General features: G+C 36.3%; 1 protein-coding gene across 14 annotated transcripts in view; it reads right to left on the bottom strand.

Annotated features, from left to right (window-relative positions):
- The window catches only part of ITSN2 (intersectin 2), a 162,014-nt gene that overhangs the window by 59,525 nt on the left and 87,286 nt on the right, over nt 1-15,203 (bottom strand). For all 14 annotated transcript variants that reach the window (XR_007470728.1, XM_033425280.2, XM_033425278.2 and 11 more), the window contains 5 exons: nt 14,064-14,161; nt 6,027-6,196; nt 5,576-5,720; nt 2,791-2,996; nt 541-605 (listed from right to left, as the gene is read on the bottom strand). Coding sequence is in view for 13 of the 14 variants with exons in the window: in XM_033425280.2 (XP_033281171.1) it covers nt 541-605; nt 2,791-2,996; nt 5,576-5,720; nt 6,027-6,196; nt 14,064-14,161 (684 nt within the window). In the remaining variant the exon portion in view is untranslated. The remainder of the gene's footprint in view (nt 1-540; nt 606-2,790; nt 2,997-5,575; nt 5,721-6,026; nt 6,197-14,063; nt 14,162-15,203) is intronic.

The raw sequence follows: 15,203 nt of genomic DNA, 5'->3' as shown, positions 1-15,203 counted from the left end.
AGTGAGAGGCCCGCGTATCGCAAAAAAAAGAAAAGAAAAGAAAATGGAATTCAGGGAATTCCCTGGCGGTCCAGTGGTTAGGACTCCACACTCTCACTGCTGAGGGCCCGGGTTCAATCCCTGGTCAGGGAACTAAAAATCCCACAAGCCGCGCAGTAAGGCCCAAAACAAACAAACAAACAAGTGCAATTCATAAACAACTAAATGTACTGAAATTTCCTTATATTCTAAACATCTATAATCTAGATATATAATAAAAGGAAAACAAAAGACTTCATGCTATCTCATTGCAACACTTATCTATGATCTTATTTATTGAGGCAGTCTATGCTGAATTTTTATAGTACTGATTTTCTAAAAGCGTCAAGTATTTTCAGCTATATATTTTCTATATCCTCAATATTCATGTGAAATAGAGCGGGAGCAGGTTTTCCTAACCTCACTTTAACACTGAAGACACAGAAGTAAGGAGAGTAACAACTGTGGGAAGTCAGTAGCTAATTTGACTTCCATCTAATTTATAAATCGCCAAAAGCTCACCTTCTCCCACTGTAGAGGCTGCAGAGGTAGGTTTCTTGTTTACAGCTGCATACAAAGCTTCTGGTCTGCCAAATATACACACAAGCAGATTAAAAAAAATAATAAAATAACAAAAAAAGACATCAACAAGTAAATAAAAAAGGTGATTTGATGAAAACAGGAGGTTTTAGCAGTGCATTCTTTTTAAGGGCTAAAATTAATTGAAATATTGTCTCAGTACACAGGCTAGAAATACCCTCATATGCAAAATCCTAGTGGATTAAGAACTGCCTACTTACAAACGACTTAATTTTTTAAATCTATTGAGGTAATTTCAATATGATTTATAAATAGTTTTTCAAATGTGAGATATTTTGCCTTTCTAAAGTAACTTAAAAGACATGAGGCATTGGTAAATGGGCAGTTATTTGGTAAAGCACACATGGGACTTGGCTTGGTTTAGAGAAAAATAAGGGCAGTATATAAATTTTACTACTTGTTTAGAGCACAGTACATTTAAAAATATGTAAAAATAACAGAACTTTATTTTTACATTTTGGAACATACATAGCTTTTATTTCCAACTTAACCCAGGAAACTGTTTTCAAAAATCTGGAAAACTGTGGCATTTTAAGAACGACATCTGTAGAATACATCAGGGCTCCCCAGGACCTGTGAGTAAATTGTATAGTGAAGCAGTTTATAGGTTAACAGAGGGGACCCTTACTACAACTCATGGGCACACTGAATGGACTGCCTTGCTGAATTCTCCATTACCGCAGCATTTCGAGTTGCATGCCTTATCTGTTAGAAAAGATCAGTAATTGAATGAAAAGTTAGAAGAAATGCCCTTTAAGGCATTTAAACTTAATCCCTTTGTGTTTAAGTTTTCCTTCTCTGTAAAATGTCATGGAGTTTAAATAAGATAATTACTATAGAGGGTCTAGCACAGTGCCAGCATACACATCAGCTATGTATTATTGTTGTTCCTGTTATTACACACTCTAAATCTAAAATTCCATGTCAGTCTGAAAAGTAAAGTTCTGCATTTGAACTGAAAATTGATGTATAGAACCTTAGCACTGAAAGGATTTTTAAAGATTTTTTAGTTTATTATTTTCATTCAACCAATTAAAAAACTAGAGACCAAGCAGGTTACCCCATACAGTCTGGCAAAAATAGAATCAGAACTCAAGGCTCTTGATTTCCAAAGACCCCATTCCTTTTCAATAAACCATTTTGCTTTTCTATTTAGATCAATTTCCATATAAAACACAAATGATAATTACCCACAGCTATATTAGAGTACTTATTTGTTTGTATTAAAGAAGTTTGATGACCTGACTCCCTTACAGACTGGGAAACAAAGGCCAGAGACCTTATCTGGTTTTGTGTTTTGTTCATGCAAAAGTTCATTCATTTGACTGTCCTTTCATTCGCTTCTCTCCTCACTTACTAAGTAAATATGATTGAGCAGCTACTATGCATTAAGATCACACTAGGTATGGAAAAACTGAAAAATGAACAAAAAAGACGTGAATCCCACCCTCTGGAGTTTATGACCTAATAAGGGATATAGGTAAGAAAGTAAATAACTACAACACAGTGTGTCATGAGCCGTAAGAAACGTGATGTTCAGGGAACTCTGGAGGCCCAGAGATGGGAACGCCTCACTCTGGCAAAGGCGAGGCCCTCGGTATTGATTTGTCTAAATATTGACAATTTACAGTAAATAATAAGGGAGAAACCTCCAAAGGAAACGAAAAATAACTTCTCTAACTGACCTGATGTTAGTACAAAGAAAGCAACAGATCTAAAATCTTAAGCACTTTGAAAACTTTAGGAATCTGAAATAACTAGAATAAAAGATGTTCAAAAATTGGAACAAATCATCTGAGGTATGATTTTTTTCACTCTAGGAATCACCCTTCTGATATCAAACTCAAGCATAAACTTTTAATTTTCCTGCACAGCCAACTGTACTGTGGCTGACTCATCAGTGAAAATACCAACATCCACGCCTCATGTAAACACACAAAAATGCTTACTCTTGGGCTTCCCTGGTGGCACAGTGGTTGAGAGTCCGCCTGCTGATGCAGGGGACACGGGTTTGTGCCCCGGTCCGGGAGGATCCCACATGCTGCGGAGCGGCTGGGCCCGTGAGCCATGGCCGCTGAGCCTGCGCGTCTGGAGCCTGTGCTCCGCAACGGGAGAAGCCACAGCAGTGAGAGGCCTGCGTACCGCCAAAAAAAAAAAAAAAAAAATGCTTACTCTTCCCGCCTGACTTCACTCCCAGGGATGATTTTGACGTAAGATTTTGGAAACCATCCTCTTCCTCCATGAACCTCCCCAAACCACCAATTTTCTTGCTGCTCCAAGACAGTAATGATATCATGTTTTGAGAAGTTCAAGTGGTTATCTTTCTTTGCAGTCCAGGAACAAAGGGCCTGTGCTTTTAGGTTTTCTACAACCTGTCCCTGTGAAATCAAAACCACAAAATTAAAAACAAACAAACAAAAAACACAATGGTAACCATGATTTTTGTTTTCTAGTATATAACATACTTACTTTTCAAACAGCAGACCAGTTTGGTATGGTGGTGACTTAATGTCAATGGTGACTTAATCTACTAACCAACTTAAAATTATATATGACAGACAACCACCTGAATAGCCTTCTGTGAAGTTAAAGACCCGACAGCTACCATTCAAGGAAACATCTTGGCACTAAGTATCACAGGTATGGAAGGTAAACCCTGGGTATGCAAGAAGTGTACTCATAGATCCATCAAGTATGTATCACAGAACAAATGAAAAGGGGAACCCTTTCTCTCCTCCAGTTTCCAAAGTCTCCTCACTGCAGCGGATTCTGTTTATTCCACTAGGAATGGAGATGCAGTTGTGACGGGCCTCCCTCCACTTTTCTGTTTTCTGTTTCATAACGTCTTCGTATTCTTATTCATCCTTCTTTCTTTCCTTCTTCTCTCAGAGGAAGTAGTGTTTTCATTTTGTTGATAGGGCTAGCCTCTTTACCTGTGCTCTAAACTTTCTATCATGTCCTCCCACCTTCTAACAATATTTTGTAACACTGTGAATTCTCTCTTGAATCTTTAACTTTCCACTTCTCTATTTACTTCTACTTCTTTTTTTTAATTCTTAAAAAATATTTATTTATTTATTTGGCTGTACTGGGATCTTAGTTGCTGCATGTGGGATCTTAGGTTGTGGCATTTGGGATCTAGTTCCCTGACCAGGGATTGAACCTGGGCCCTCTGCATTGGGAGTGTGGAGTCTTAACCACCGGACCACCAGGGAAGTCCCCTTACTTCTACTTCTAACTTCCTTAAAGAAAGAACAGTCTTAAACTTGCTTTCCAATTTCACCCCTCAGTCCATTCTAATTTAGCTTCTGTAACCATCACAATACTGAATCTCTTGACAAGATCATTGATAACATCAGAGCCAAAAGCTTCTTGCAAACCCTTACCTTCTCTGATCTCTGAACAGTGCTGACATCACTAAAACCCCTGCAGTTCGTGAAGTTCACTCTCTGGTGATTGATGGCTCCTCTTTGGTCCAGTCTCCTTCCCTTCCTGTTTTACATGATTTCCCTAATCTTATTTATGCCTATGATTTCTCAAATCTGTATCTTAATTATAACTTTATCTTTTGAGCTCCAGACTTGTAAATCAAGCTGCCTGCTGGGCCTTCCCAGCAGGTTGTCCCTCCTACAAATACCTAAGTTGCACGTCTGAAATGTAATCACTTTTAGAACCCACAAAACCCACTCCTCCGGTACTGCCGGTACTGCCATCCTCTCAGTTACTCAAGCTAAAGACCCTGAAGAGGTATGTTTAACTCCAACTTCTTCCTCACTCTTCACATTCAATGAATTGCCAATTTTATGCTGACTCCTAACACTCTTTTAAGTCCATCTCCTCTTCTATATATTTTCATTACTGGTTCACATCATCTGTTACTTAGCTATTGTAATATCCTCCCTTTGTTGGTCTCCTCCCTTTGCTTCCTTCCACAGTCTGGCCTCTATACTACTGCCAGAGTTATCCTTCTAAAATATACACTTCAACTCTCCTCTTAAAAACCTTCATGGGCTTTCCACTGCCAGTTGCTTAGCATGGTATTAAATGCTTCACAAATAAACCTCAACCTCTCCAACTTTGCTTAACCCTTTCTTCATGAATCCTGTACTCTAGCCACACTATAAACAATACTTGTTTCCTATAAACTCCTCTTGTTAACATGCCTCAGTGACTTTTCCCAAATTGTTCTTTCACAGGAATAACTTTCCTTCTTTGTTTGGTGAAAGCTTGCTCATTTTTGAAGGTTCGACTGAAATGCCTTACCTATTGTGAAGCCTGCTCCAATTCCCACAGATTGAATTGAAATGCTCTCTCCTATACCCCTCAAGATTTCATAAAATATCTTTATTACAACACTTCTCATACAGTTATTTATTTATATGTTTGTCTTCATTAGATTGACTTCTTAATGGCAGAGGTTTTTTTTTTTTCCATTAAATTTCTAGCACATAATAAATGCCTGGAACCTGTGGTCACACAATAAACATTTTTTGAGTGAAGGACTCTATTCTGATGAAGTCTGCAATTTCTTTTTAATAATGTTAATGTAACAATGCTGGCATCTCGGTTACATCCAAACCAGAGGCTAAACATATATATAACACAGTTCTCACACAAATGACTTACTTAAGGAGAACACAAATAAAAAAACCCCAAGCCCAAGCTCTTCTTACAATAACTACAAATTAAGACTATAATCAGATTTGTAAAAATGATATTTTGAGCTCAGAAACCTTAGCTGGTAGCAACTTGCTACTATGAGAATAAATTGTTGGGAAACCTCTAATAATAATTTCTTCAACCTCGTATCACATATGAATGGTAAGAAAAGAAACTAAATGATACAAACTTTGGTTAGATGAGTAAATGATGGCCTTGTACAAAAATCTTCATTCTATTTTATGTGAACCAGGAGCAATGTCAAAGAATAAAACACAAGAAAATTAAAGATACATACCTGTCCGTGAATAGGTGATGTAGATACAGGGGACACAGTGCGAGTAAAAGCTGATTTTTTCTGCCATGATGTGTTAACAGTTAGGCTTGAAAACGATACGTTTTGATAATCAGTCACTGATGCTGGTTGATTTGAAGAAAGTGATCTATAAATATAACAATATGACAAAAGTATACTTAATTGTTCAGAATCTTATGAAGTACTACCAATTTATCTATTTGTATATAATATACATTGTGTTGAAACACAACTTGGGCAAAAAAAAAAATCTATGAACTACTGACCTATGTTTTTATTTACTAAACTTCAGAATTAAATTTGGAACAAAAGGTACTCTTAGAGAGTCCAGTGCAGATTACAATATGATTAAGTAGCAGGTGGACACAAATACATATTAGGTGTTCACACATTTGCAGAGACGTGTAAACTCCATTATTAGCTAAAAACTTACTCAGAAGTTGAGGTAGCAGATAAAGACACTGTAGGAGGAAGTAAGGCCTTCTTAGGCGACACAGATTTTTCAGACGTTATTTTTTCTACATAGTTGCACGGAAACCAGCCAAAATTTCCTTGAAAACTACCATAAAGCCAACCAGGTTCTCCTACCGTTTTTTCATCAACCTATGGAAACAAAAAGTAGGGTTAACAGTGGTTAGAAAGCCACTTATTTACAAAGGAAAGAGATGCAGACCACTGTCCAGCAGCCTAATTTTCAGAATTAAGTCCGTCTAACTAAACAGCTAAAGCACTTTCTACAGTAGATTATTATCTCTAATGATGGACAAGGTGCCTTTTTAAATTTAAAATTTTAATTTTATCCAAGTTAATACATAAAAATAGTTTACATTCCTATCAGAGTCTTTTTCAACTCTCTAGGAGAAACAGAAAACTTTTTCTGAATACTATTTTCCAGCTGGTAAAACACAGAGGTGATTTATAGTTTCATTTCTTCTCCCAGACATTTCCCTCCTACAGTCTGGCATCCTCTGTCCTCACAGCACCCCTTCTTCCGCTTCTTGGTCCTTTGTCCTTTAAACACTGATGATACCTCAAGTTTTATCACTGGCTCTCTTACTTCATACTATACACTTCTGGAAGAGGCCCACTCACTTCTATAGTGATCAGTTCTTTATACGATATATTTGCAGAACTGACTTCTTTTTTCTAATGGGATAAGTCTGTACTTTCAACTACTTCCCAGATATCTTCAACTGGATGAGCCACAAGAACTTCCAACTCAAGCCTAAGATTGAACTTGTTTTCTTCCCCAGTCTACTCCTTCTCCTAAATTCCTGTATCTCTGTTATTCTTACCATCAAAGACTTAGTCATTCTAAATAAAAAATCTTTGGATAGGGAGGGTGGGAGGGAGGGAGATGCAAGAGGGAAGAGATATGGGGACATATGTATATGTATAACTGATTCACTTTGTTATAAAAGCAGAAACTAACACACCATTGTAAAGCAATTATACTCCAATAAAGATGTAAAAAAAAAAAACCTTTGGCTCTTACCTCTCTTACACTTCCATATCCAAACTGTGTTGATTTTGCTTCTAAAAGCTCTTTTGAATTTTTTTTTTTCAACCCTACCCTCCTAACCTACTTCAGGCCTTTTTCATTTCACACCTAGATTACTGTAATCTTTACTCATCCTTCAAGATTCTGTTAACTGCCCCCAAACTAGGTCAGAGTTATCTCATACACACTGTCATGAGATAGCATGCATCATCATACTGTGTGATTCTTTATTTACATGTATCTCTTCCATTTGTCTGTGAGCCTTTTAATTGATACCCATTGCCCAGCATAATACATATTTGCTTAATTCATTGAATAAATATGCCAACTATGTCTCTGTTCTCCACTCCATTTTCTACACTTTTTAGATAACCTTTCTAAATAGATTTGACAGTGTTTTACCTATCAAAATCATGTAGAATTTGTATGTGATTCCATATCCATTAAGATCTTTAAAAACACTTTTTTTAGGTGTAATTAGCATATTATAAATTTCACATTTATGGTATTAAATGTGATAAGTTTTGACATACGTATACAGTTGTGAAAAATCACACAACCAAGATAATAAACATATCTATCAACCCAAAATGTCTCCTTTTGCTCTACTGAAAGCACTCCCTCCCACTCCTCCACTTGACCCACACCCCATCTCCAGGAAGACACTGGTCTGCTTTTTGTCATTATAAATTAGTCTGCATGCTCTAGAACTTTATATAAATAAAATCACACAATATACATCCCTTTCTGGGGGGTCTGACTTTTACTCGGCCTATTATTTATTATTATTTTGAGATCCATCCATGTTGTAGTGAATGTGAATAGTTCATTTCATTTTATTGTTGAGTAATATTACATTGTATGATGTACCACAATTTGTCTGTTTACCTACTGATGGAAGATTGAATTGTTTCCAGTTTCTGGCTATTACAAATAAAGCTGCCATAAACATTTGTCTTTGTATGGACATATGCTTTCAATTCTCTCGAGTAAAGATCTAGGAGTGACAGGGCTGGCTCATATGGTAGATGCATGCTTAACTTATTTTACTGATAATAATGACTTTATTGAGATATAATTCACCATACAATCCTCCCATTTAAAGTACACAAATCAATGGATTTTAGTATATTCACTTATGCAACCATTATCACAATCAATTATAGAACCTTCTCTATTAAAAAGAAACCTTGTACTATGTTGTATCTAACAGTCTAAGAAACCCTTGAGCAGCCCAAAGCTGTAAGGATTTTCTCCAATGTCTTTTTCTAGAAGTTCTACAGTTCTAGGTTTTACATTTCAGGATTTACCTCTGATCTATTTTGAGTTAACTTTCATATATGTTGTAAGGAATAAATCAAAATTCATTTTTGTGCATATGGATATCCAAATGTTCCAATGTCATATGCTTTTTTGAAAAGACTAGGACTTCCCTGGTGGTGCAGTGGGTAAGAATCCACCTGCCAATGCAGGGGACATGGGTTCGAGCTCTGGTCCAGGAAGATCTCACATGCCGCAGAGCAACTAAGCCTATGCACCACAACTGCTGAGCCTGCGCTCTAGAGCCCACGAGCCACAACTACTGAAGCCCATGCGCCCTAGAGCCCACGAGCCACAACTACTGAAGCCCATGCGCCCTAGAGCCTGCATTCCGCAACAAGAGAAGCCGCCGCAATGAGAAGCCCGCACACCTCAACAAAGAGTAGCCCCCGCTCGCCGCAACTAGAGAAAGTCTGCGCAGCAACAAAGACCCAATGCAGCCAAAAATAAATAAATCAATAAATTTATATATAAAAAAAGACTATCCTTTCTCCACTGAGTTGCCTTTGCACCTTTATAAAAAATCAGTTATATAAATATGCAGTTGTAGATCCAGTTATTCTGTTCCACTTGTCTATTTTCCAATCTAGATACTAATACTACACCATTCTTATTGCTATAACTTTTATAATAAGCCTTATAATCAGGTAGCATAAGATCTCCAACTTTGTTCTTCTTTTTCCAAAGTGGTTTGGTTATGAATCAGCTTGTAAATTTTTACAAAAAAGTGGAAAAGAAGTACTGAGATCTTCCTGAATGGAACACTTGTAGGATAGAGCCTGAGGATTTGCCCAAACTGTTCTCATTTAAGTATTATTTCCTAAGCTCTGTATTTATCTAAAACAGAGATAATTTAGAAAAAAAAAAGTTAAAAAAATATATACAATATGTATAAAATTCTCTATTAAAAAGGGCTACCCTTTTAATATGTCTGATGAACTTAATGTGATTGAGAGACGCCGATATTGCTGTTTCTGTTATCTTGTGCACGAGACCTATTAGACGTATGAAAATACCCCTTGGAAAAGAAGTCTGTGCTAATATAATTGTACATTCTATGCTGTCATATGTAGCATATCACATAGACAACTGTCTGGCTGTACTTGGAAGACTTTTTGAAATCTGATTGCTACTCAATGATTTTCTGTTTTAAAGAGTGTTAAACAGATCACATATGCAAGTAATAAGACCAAAAATCTTAACACCAATGTATACAATTAAACTGCATAGCTTATATTCTTAAAAAAAAAAAAGCCTGGTGGGCGTTTGATTGAAACTACCTTGAATCTATAGAACAATTTGAGGAGAATTGCTTTCTTATCAATACAGAGTCTTCCAATCCATAAACATGGTATAGCTTTCCATTTATTTACGTCTTCCATTTTTCTCAACAATACTTTGTAATTTTCAATAAACAGGTCCTGTACATCTTTTGTCAGTTTTATATCTAAGCATTTCATATTTTGTATGTTACTGTAAATGTTATTTTTAATTTCAATTTCTGAATATCCATTGCTTGTATGTAGAAATACAACTAATCTCTGTATATTGATCTTGTTTCCTGCAACTTTGCTAAACTCACTTATTACTTCTAGTAGCTTTTTTTTTCTTTTTAAGATTCTATGGGATTTTCTACACAATCATGTCTTCTGCAAATTAAATCTTACTTCTCCATTTCCAATCTTGATGTCTTTTATTCTATGCTGAGTCACTGCAGATCCATCACGATTTTTATCCTAGAAGATCCCATCTCTCTAGTTTTAAGCTCTTCAAAGTTCAAACTTCTTAGTGTAGAATTCAAGGCCTCTGAAATTGTGGTTTCTTTGTCAAGTACCAACTTACCTTTCTAGCTTCATCTCCTAATATTTGTCCCATATTCTAGGTAAGTGGTTATGTGACATTCTTTAAACACACCAGGCTCAGTGTTTTTGTTCAAGATATTCCTCCTGCCAGAATTTTGTCGGGTTTAGGGGAAAGAACACAGACTTTGGAGTTAAGTGAACCATGTTTCAGTCCTAGCCATGCCACCTGGCTGGTAATCTGCTGTAAGGTAATGAATATCATCTAAAGCCTCAGTTTGTTCATCCATAAATTTGGGGGGAAAATACCTGCCCTACCTTCCTCCAGGTTATTCTGAGGATTAAATTAAGAATATTTATAAAAGCGCTTAGTAAACTGTAAAGCTCTAAACAAGTATAAAGCATAATACTTTGAGCCCTTTCTCCATCCTATCCTTGGGGAAAATGTCCCCAATGCTATTGGGTTCCTATAGCACTTTATTTCCTTAAATGGTTAATCTAAACATATCACATTATATTTTGTACAATTATACATATTTCTTTTTTCTTCCTAAACTTTGCCTTCCTTATTCATTTTTATATATCCCCAGTAGGCACATGGCTAGAAACTCAACAAATGTTAACTTGAATAGACTATTCTAAATTAGATAAACAACAGATTCAAAGTTTAATTAATAACAAATGGATTTATTATCAGGCAACTTCATTTGTGTTTATGGTAAATAATTCTCATTTTAATGCCATATGTCTGGCTATTTATTACATCATGAATGAGATATTTAAAAAATCCCTCAATCTAAGCTGCTTTGGTTAATTACACAGATAGTATCATAACTATCTAATTACCATAAAATGCTGTTCTGAAATAGAACAAAGGAACCATTGATAAAATATTATCCTGTAGATCTAGTTAAGACTAGTTTAAAATAGCTAATCCAGAGCACTAAAAATGAAGGCAAGAACATAAAACCCTGAGGAATATGCAACCTAAACCTGATTTAAATATTTGGTCTAAAGGCAAGGAATCATTGAAAGGTATGAGTATTGGCATTCAAACACTCACTTCCTCCTTTTCTTACAAACTTTTAAAAGCATAATTTCTTTAATACTATTTCCTAATGTTTTCAACCTTCTGAAGAAGAAAAGGCTCAATCATTTATTATTCAGAGTTAGACCAGGTTGGCTCTGTAAGGGGTCAATTTTAACCAATTTCATACCTGTCGTTTATAATTCTAATTGATTTCTAGTTGTCAATTTACATAGAGAGTTAAACTAGAAAAATTTACATAAATTCTCACAGGCCTAGGGAAACTATTACTTCAAAAATATCATTAACAGATAAGGATAGAAAAATAGGTTGTCATGAAAAATGTTGCCATGGTTCAGTGGAATTTATCATCTTTTTCACTTTCACTCAAACCTCCTCAGCCACCTTCATTCATTAAGTTGACCAGATGTTGCCTCCTATCTTACCAACAATACAGAAGCCCTCAGATTTGACCTCACCTCTACCTCAGCACAAGTTATGATCCCATCCATCCCTTCATCCAGCCCTCCAATCACAAAGGAAAATGTATCTAGCCCTTCCACCTCTCCCTCTTCCTGTGCTATAGACCCCAAGCCCTCAAGATTATCATGAATCTTCCTCGTCTCCATCCATTGGTCAGAACAGAGAGGTCTGACAGTGAGGCATGAGGTGCCTTCCTGAGTGCTCTGTGTTCTGTATGTTGAATTGAGTGGTGGTTTCAAAGATCTATATACATGTACAAATTATTTGAGCTGTACACTTATGGTTGTGTACTTCACTCAATGTAAATTACATTTTAATTAGAAAAAACACCTCCCTCCATTGGTGATTTATTCTTTCTGGTATCATTAACCCTTTTCCTCTGCAGATCCTTTCTATTATTTAAACTTGCTCAAGCTTCTGCCAAGTTAAAAAACAAAAAACAAGAACAACTTCTCTCAACCCACATTCCTCATTATTTACCACCTTTGCTCCCTCCCCTCTTTCAAAAGTCAAGCTCCTTCAGAGAGTTTCATATATTCACTGTCTCCTCTTCCTCCCTTCCAACCGTTCCTCAACTCACTGAAATCTGGCTTCTTCCTCCACCACTCCACTCAACTAATACTCTTCTCCTCAAGGTTAACAATAACTGTGCTGTTGTTAATCTAATGGTTATTTTTTTAGTACTGTCGTATTTTACATGTGGACCACTCGTCTCAATTGTCCCTGACACTAAACTCTGTTTTGTTCCTACCTCTAGTCATTCTTTTATGGCTCCCCCTCCTCTAACAATCCCTTCCATGTCCGTGCTTTTCAGGGACTGCATCCTCAGTCATCTTCCCCCTTCTTTATTACACTCTTGGATGAGCTCTGCCACAGTCGTCTTCAATAACCATCACAACACACGATGACATCCAAACTGGCCTCTAGATATCTCTGGATATCCAACTGCTGCCTAGAAATCTGAAACTCATCCCAAACTGAACTCATTATAATTCCCACTTAAATTTCCTCCTTCTAATCTTTCTGTCTTAATGAATGAACACCATTATCAACCAAGCTGTCCAAATCAGGTATCTGGTAGTAACTCACGACTCATTCTTTACGTCAAAGATTCGGCAGAGAATACAAGCGCTCAAGAAACTCCAGCTAACATTATGTTCCTGCTGTCACTACCACCAGACTGGCTTTCTGACTGTGGGAGATGTCTGCTCTAAAGCTGGAAGCAGTCTACACCCTTTCTTCCTCTACTTCTTTAGGATGTGTCTTTCTCATTAAACCATAAACTCACTAAGCGCAGAGACTGTCTTGTTCACTATATCCCTAGCCTATCATAGCTCCCAGCAAGTATTTGCTGAAACAAATAAAAGATATAACCAAAAATATAAGTAAGCTCTTGACCAAACAGAGCTAGGCTACATTGCTTCACTCTTGGACACTACCTCATCATCACCAAGTAGAAGAGGAGGAATGGCAGGGCCAGAAGACTACGGACTCAAGCTCCTCAGCTGAGGAGCAGCTATGGCACTGTCCGTGTGGCAATGGCAACAGAAGGAATGTGTAGCTGGGGATTGTCTTGAGCATTTGAATAGATGGTTCTGGTAAACCCTATTCCAAGTATCATTAAACATTTGCTACCTAAGTGATAAAATACACCAAACTGGTGACAGTGCAGGTTAAAAAAGAAAACAGACACTGGCTAGGTATTCTAAGTAATACTGCCTTTATGTACTAAGAAGAAAACTGAAGCCAGGATTAAAATCGAAGTCGGTATGCTTCTAAAGCCTGTATTCTTTCCAGTAAATCACATAGCTCTGTCAAATGCTATTCCCTGCATCTTCTCTTATTCATTCATTTTACATCATTTGTGATTATACAATAAAAATCTTTCTGTTCCAAGGAACAAGGGTCTGCATCTAATTAGAGCTACAGAACTTAACTCCTTCAACTCTTTTAATGGTTGCCAGAAAATAACCAGCTACCCCAAATTTCATTGGTAATTTATTAAAATAACAAAATATCACCTTTTATGACATAAAGCAGTATGGCAGAGTGGAAAGAACACTGGATTTGGAAATCAAAAGACATGTACTTGCACTCCACATTGGCAATGTGCTGCTGACAGTTACAACTTGTGTTAAGTCTTCCTACCTAGAATATGGCAGTAATAACAACTGTCCTATGCAGCTCTGTGGTATGTCATAAGAACCAAATGAGGTAATGCTTAAGGTATATTTTTAAAATGGTAAATCACTATATAATAGTATACTCAATATATTATAGAAAGTAATATAGTACATTGCATTCAGCTTATTCATGAGAAAAAAAGATTTTGTTTCCTACCTGTATTATATCCCCAGAATTAAAACTCATTTCGTCATGGTTCCTTGCTTCAAAGCAATATAATGCTCTGTAATTTACCAAAGCACCGGCTGGCTCACCTAAAGAGAAGATAATTGTCATTATCTGCTTCTTTCATATATACACATCTTTGCTATGACTCAATAAAGAGCTTGAAAAGAAAAAAAACTGAGCATCAAACAGTATCATGAAAATCCATTTAATATAGGCTTGTTAGAATTTAAATATTTTCAATAGTCACAGAATCAATATAAAAACAAACAAGGATATTCGTCTTAAGTAGGAGTCAGTAAAACAAAGAGATGGCTTGCAGGGTGTGCCACGCGCATGGATGAAGGAAGGTGGGGTGGTAATTGTCAAGTGGAGGGAGACTAAGTTCCAAGAGGCTTAATTTGATCTGCGAAGGTCAGAATATCACAGGGAAGAAGAGCACAAAAGGGAGGTCACAGACAGAAGGTTAGTCAGTAAACAGGGTTGACTACAGATGTATCAGTACGGTTCTTAAAAAAAAAAACAGTACAAGAGTTCACAAGTGTACTTGACAATAGATGAAAAATATTTTACTTTGCTCATTTGTAGAATAAATGCTTTAACTTAGAAAAATTTCAACACATTGTATCATTAATAAGGATTCAAAGGTTTGTGCATTCAGAAGAAATACAATAATATTTAAAGTATTTTAGAAATGCACTCTGGGGTGTATCAAAAACAATGTATATCTTCTGAGAAAATCTCAGTGTGCAAAGACTTAAAACTTTACTGTTGCTTCATTAAAATAAACAGTTTAGTTACACTGGTGGAATAAAATATTTTAAACTATTTACTTCAATTATGAAAACTGTGTCAGGGTTTATGCACTGTTAGTGACGCCTATCTTCTCTTCTTTGTGTCGCTTTAAGATTTCTACCCTCAGTCTGTTTTTTTTTTCTTTCCTCAGTTTGTTTTAATAAACCCACGAACTTCTCATCCAAGTTTAATTTAGGAAAAGGTCTTTTCTGACTCTAAGGATTAGCATTCATTTTAATTTTCTTCTTTTTTTGAACCTCATCAGAGTCTACTTTTTTCTTTTCGCTTTTGTTGCTCTGTTTCAGAAAAATCAAATCAATTATTTTCATCCTTATC

This window comes from Orcinus orca, chromosome 13, assembly GCF_937001465.1.
Source record: "Orcinus orca chromosome 13, mOrcOrc1.1, whole genome shotgun sequence".
In the NCBI taxonomy this organism is placed as follows: domain Eukaryota; kingdom Metazoa; phylum Chordata; class Mammalia; order Artiodactyla; family Delphinidae; genus Orcinus; species Orcinus orca.
This window is presented reverse-complemented; position numbering and strand designations above follow the sequence as displayed.